Source organism: Aplysia californica, unplaced genomic scaffold (assembly GCF_000002075.1).
Source record: "Aplysia californica isolate F4 #8 unplaced genomic scaffold, AplCal3.0 scaffold00187, whole genome shotgun sequence".
NCBI classification, from domain to species: domain Eukaryota; kingdom Metazoa; phylum Mollusca; class Gastropoda; order Aplysiida; family Aplysiidae; genus Aplysia; species Aplysia californica.
Window position 1 is genome coordinate 72,213 of NW_004797457.1, and position 6,198 is coordinate 78,410.

Here is a 6,198-nt window from a genome sequence, read left to right on the forward strand (position 1 = left end):
ACACACACACACACACACACACACACACACACACACTCTCACTCTCTCTCTTTCTCACACACACACACAGACACACACACACACACTTAGGTCCTAATCCTAACATGCGACAGTTGAGCAGTCTTGTCTAAAAGCTAAGTCTAAATTTCTGCTAATTTGTATCAGACCGGTCAAGGATTTAGACCCAAGATGAAAATGATATAATACAAACAAGATTAAACTGAAATGTGATAGTTTGATAAAGGTGATTCTGCTCATGAAGCTGGAAGGACGAAATTGTTTCGTCCTGTCGAATTTGCACCAACCACCAAAATCTCACTCCATCCTGTTAAATAAATCATGTAAATTCATATATAATCAACATTTCTAATATATATTCTAGATGGATTTAAATGAACCTAAGGATACTAAAGCTTTGTGTTAGAATATATTTATATATACCCATAACTGATGAATATTTTGAAGCTAGAAAACAAGCGTGTGTATAAAAGAAAGTAAAAATAAAATGACGGGTGAAGTGCCGATTTTTTTTCTTCCAGAGCGAAAAGTATGCGGCAGAGCAGCACCGAACATGAATGGGTGTTTTCTGGAGCTTTCTGACTAAAAATAGAAACAAGTGGAAAAATCAAATGTGCGACGATTCATAAAAGTGGGCTTTGATAATTCCATGACACAGGGGTCAAATGATTCGCAAAAGTCAAGTCTAGGTTGAGGCTGTCGAAGTTGCCCTTCTATTGCCAACTTTGCCCCAACCTACCTTATAGTTCTACTTCATTTGCTTTGCAGCTCAGTGTCCTATTGAGTCCAATCTCTTGTAAGTGCTTAATTTCTTGTGCTTACAAAACTGTAAAAGAAATGATCCGGATCGAAACAGTCGATCATTTGCGCTGCATCATTTTACTTTGAACTTGCTTTCGTATTTAATCAAATTGATGTAGGCCTACCCTTAGTCTTCTTCTTCTTCTCAGTTTATGTAGTGTACAGCATCAGAATCAATCTGGGCGGAAGAAGGGTGCTGCACAAGCACAGACAACCGAACCGAACAGTTCTGCAAGTTGCGAAGAAAATAATCCGAGTCGGCATGCTGCTATCGTGCGGTTCTGTTTCCACCATGACTGACAAAGGGGGAATCGCTCAATGACGTCAAACAGGATGGCTGTTTATAAATATCAGCCAATGGTGTTTAGTTGTAGTTCTCTAGCTATCCACTTTTTTTTTGCCTCTTCAGTCCAGCCCATCTTTTTATCACTTACCTTAAATTACATGAGGCTGAGATAGAACTGTTGAAGGCAGAGGACTTCCATAATGGGCGACCACTATGAGACAGTGTAGAAAAGAGGGGTAGGGTTTGGATTATGGTTAGGTCTCTTCTTTGTTTGTTGGGGTGGTCACTCATTACGGAAGTCCTTCAGTTGAAGGAAGTGGCTATGCTCACAGTGGGTGAGAACAGCCTGTCTCGCTATTCTCACCCCCCTCAACCCAACGGCAACAGGTGTGCTTTGGACTATAGCACAGACACGCTCAGAGCAGCACAGAAAATAAGTTGTGCAGTCCTCGATAAGTTTCAGGTTTTGTTTTTTTAATGGGCTGGGTGAAGGCCATTTCACACCATGACCATATATATTCAGCAAACAGCAGTGGAAAAAAAACAAAACAAGCTACACATGCAAGAATGAAATGTCAGGAGCAAAACATATTTTTTTTTCCTGATACCTACCGGTGCTCATGATTATTTTTTATAGCCTTATTTTAAGAAAGATATTTGATTTTTAAAAAAGCAACAAATTAAGGCTAGGGCAATAGTAATCAGTAGTTGGCCTATAACATGGGGAAACAAGTGCCAAGCACTCATGAGTCATTTCCCAACCACATGCGGTAAAAGCCACAGAGAGCCTAGGCCCAAGGTGATTTTTATCGGCCTGCGAGATGTTAGGGGTGAGTCCTCGCCTCATGCCGAGACCCGGGGTGGGGGTGAGAATATCGGGTCATGAGCTATTATCACTAGGGGTGAATAGGTGGCCACTGTTGAAATGATAATATAACAATATATTTCAGTTTTTAATATTTTTTTTTAATTTTTATTTTTTTAGCTCAGTCTCAGTGTTACTTCAAGATAAAGGCCAACAGAGGTTGAAAACAGTAATAATCAAGTGGAATTTATTTCTCCTGCCTGAAGTTCAGCCCACACTTTCCATGAGAGAACTTTTAGTTTATGTTTAGGGCAGGCATGGGCGATCTATGGCCTGAGGGCCAGAGATCTGGCCAGCGTGTTTTCTTCAGACAGGCTCGCAAATTAACCCATTAGTAATTGATAAATAATGAATGTGACCTTTGCCTGCATTGAGTTGGTAAGTAATTTTAATGGAAAAAAGCCAAACTGTCGTGAAAATTAAAATGTAGTTTCTGGCTGACATTGAACTGGAAACAGTAAGAGATCAATGTGATTTTTTATCTCATGATGAAATGCCCTTGAACCCTGAGTGACATGATATGATGGATGATGGCATTCTCTGGTTTTGGCCACAAGTGTACTGGATATTGACTGACTTAAATACTTGGTATCGATGTTGCATCCGAAAGAGAGAGATACGCTGCTATTTTTCAGTACAAAATGAGCAGTAATATTTCACTTGTTTTCAACAAGGGTGAGTTCCAGGGGGGCTTGCCGCCCCTCACCTAATAAAAATGGGGCTTGTCAGGAGGGCATGCCCCCCCCCCCCTGAATTTTAAACCATAATTTGATGTTTCGCAATTAAGTTTGAATCTCTTGCTCACACGCATGGGAAAAAGCTAGTTTAGAACCAGAAGTAATCGTTGGTGGAGCCAAAAACCAAACTCAATAGTTATCGTTGGGGCCAAAACCCACACTCAATAGTTAGTTAGATTGGTGGGGCCAAAGCCGAATTGTCCCGACAACTATACTGCTCTACTATTATAAGATGTATTTTTGATCTTTACTCCAAGACATTAAATTACTGATAGAAGTGATAATAATTTACCCAGTGCTCGTTGCTGAAAATTTGGTCAAATTCCTGTTTATGGTTTGGATGTACATCAAGTGCAAAAATCCTTCTTTAAATGAGCTACGTTTGATTTTCCAGGTCACTATGGCAGGGCTATCCTCCAATAGACATAGGAATTTAGCAGAATTGTTACGATTTAAAAAAAATTTCTGAATGATTTTTTGGCGTACATTAATTAGATGCATGATCAGATCAGACTGGGTCAGGTTATCCTGGCCTGTGAACACTTTCTGATATATAATATTATATATGCCAAAGTGATACACTTTATTATACAATGCCGTTATATATTTATATTTACTTCTGGATGGAGTCTGTAAAAATGAAGTTTCCCCGTATCATCTGTTCTTCTTTTTCTTACTCCTGCTAGAGGGGGCAGGTTAGTCTTTGTTTGATTGGTTGTGTGCGTTTTGATTTTTCTTTTCATGGACGACGTTAGAAATATTGGAGGAATATATATTTTATCTTTGTTGTATACAAAAGTATGTTTAAGTTAAGACATCCCCAGAGACATGGTCATGGTATTAATATGAGATTAAGTTTGCGGATGATCCCAGGTTACTCAGAGTGTATGAAGAGGGGAGAGGTTCTATCACATTTTGTACTTTGTTTAGTTAACCATACACTGCTGTTTGGATTCACTGACTTAACAAGTTCAGGTGAAGAATAGAATGTCATTGATGTATAATTCTCTAAACATGTCTGTCGAAAAGAACTTTTCAGGAGAGGCCGATTACTGACTTTCTCTTCTCTTTTTGCTTTGCTTAAATTTTAATTCCATTGTAAAAGTAAAAGATATGATTAACTATATAATTATTGGTCAAAGCATGGTGTTCTTCTTACAATTGTACATGATTGGAAACTCCCTTTTTAGACACGAGTTAAGTAAAAAAATATAGTTAGCAAAGTTAGTTTTTTTTAAAAAGAGTATTGCGCTCTAACTTTATAAATTGATTTAGATACTGGTATATTCATTCATGGGTGCTCTGGTGGGGTTTGCTCCTTTTTTTCTATCAAACATCTATCATCCTGATCGCTCCTCCTTCTTTTTAGTATTTTTTATTCTCTTGTCATTTGACCTTCTTGTGTTGCAAGTGCCATAAAATCTTATTAGAATTAAACTTAAGTACATTCCTGTACAAAAGCGAAGTGGATGGGGATCTGTACAAGGTAATATTCCATGATCAAAATATCCATATTTTTTTAATTTTACTGTCGTGGCAGCAGTTCTTAGCAATGAAATGTGACGCTTTTCATCAAAAAACTATTCTATTTCGAGCAAATTTAAACTGAATCTTGATTTTTTCCACCAGGTATATTCATCACACAATCTCTGAAGATGAAATCCTGATGCAAATAAATCCTGGAAGTAGCCGGCTACCTTTGAATCCATCTCATGCTACTTTAACAGTGGAAAGTCAAAATCCAAGAACTAAAGCCAAGGAAGTAACGAGGTAAAGCTGCTCTTTATCATATTACATCAATGATGTGGTATGCACAATGAGTGACAATGTGCCATCTCCCAGGTAGCCTGTTTTTTTTTTTTCGGGGGGGGGGGTTGAAAACTTACATTTTATTATCACAGTTATAACTCAAATTTGGCATAAAAATGAGTGGGAACACTAAAATTCTTGATGCGCAACTTTTGAGATGGTTTGATCTTGCTTTACTTTACAACATAGTCAAAAATAGTGTTTTGGAAAATTTCAGAGTCGGCCCATTTGTGCTTGACACAAATATTCTTTCAGTTCTTTTTTGTTGGGGTTGGAAAAGGAGGTTCGGCATCCAGTTGGACCGGCTGTACTGGCTGCATTTTTACTCTGAAATTATGTCTCTTTGTATGTTGGTTAAACTTACTTTAAAATGGCTGACAAGTTCTCTCTTATGAGCCCGCTCAACAGTAGCTTCATTTCTTCAGAAAGACATAAGAGAGGAACCACTCCCTGTCAGCCCATTCCGACCACCTGCACTGAAAAGCTTCTGGTTTTTCCCCAGTGGTCTGTTGATTTAAGCGAGTAGGTTTTTTTTTTTGTGGAAATGGTAAACAAAGTAATCAGCAGTAATCTCAGCTATGGGACACAGTGCACCTCTCAGACATTATTGTCATTCCCTGTGGAGCAAGGGTTTGCCCTTATCACAGTCTTTACCGTCGTCCTCTTGTCAATGGGAAAGTGTGGTAACAATCTTGAAAAGTCATACATTTCACCTTGAAAGGTTTCATTTTTTGCTGTGTGTATGAGTGTATGTTTGTATTTTGGGTTCTATTTTTCGTTCTTTAACTAGAGATTGTGATAACCCTGTCATTGTGGTTACAACGTTATAGTGATGCAGAAGTGAAAATGGGATTGTATCATCCTTGCTGTGGAAAGAAAAAAAGTAATTACTATTTTCATCCTGCTTTATGGGGTGAGTGATAATGAAAAGTGGAGGTCCTCATTTTTCCTGTGAGAGCAACGATATGCTCTCCTCTACCACTGATCTTATAAAGTTTATTCTCGTGTTTGTCATTTAAGTGATCGAATACCATGACATCATAATAGTGAAGGCTGACCGTGATTCATTTCCTGGTTGCTGTTTTGCCAGGCATGTTTTCAGTTTGTCTTCTTGTCTTTCTAATTGTCTTCTCTTGTCGTGCCTCCAGGTTCAAGTGCACTTTTGCTGGCTGTGCTCGCACTTACAGTACTCAGGGAAATTTGAAGACACATGAAAAAACACATAGAGGTTTGTTGTTGTATAATTTCATGATCCTTAACGTAAATATGAATGGTGTCCCATTCTAACCATTTATTCACAAAATTAGTTCAGACACTTTTTTTTGGTCTTATCTAATGTTATCAGAGAGTTTACAGTAATACTAGAGAGACGGCACTTCGCCCGGATGCGCGTATCTGGGTCACCAGCTGATCGTGGAGAAACGCGCGGTAAACAAAAACTGCGTCCATTGTTCAAGGCATTTTCGTTGATGGCAGACAAGCATGGCCCTGGTTAGCACGAAATGTCAATGGTGTTCTGCTAAGAACTGCACCTATTAGAGTCAAAATCTCAGTTTCTTTCGATTTCCTAGGAATATATTTTGATGAATAGAAAAATATAGATCAAAATAATGACAATGTGATTGTGGTCCTACCAGACTGATACTCCATGCACAAACTCAACACACTTCAACTTTGTTATA

General features: G+C 38.4%; 1 protein-coding gene across 1 annotated transcript in view; it reads left to right on the forward strand.

Moving 5' to 3' along the window:
- The window catches only part of LOC101854084, a 36,245-nt gene that overhangs the window by 8,299 nt on the left and 21,748 nt on the right, over positions 1-6,198 (forward strand). The window contains exons 2-3 of the mRNA XM_005098585.3: positions 4,337-4,477; positions 5,665-5,744. Coding sequence (XP_005098642.1) covers positions 4,337-4,477; positions 5,665-5,744 — 221 coding nt within the window. The remainder of the gene's footprint in view (positions 1-4,336; positions 4,478-5,664; positions 5,745-6,198) is intronic.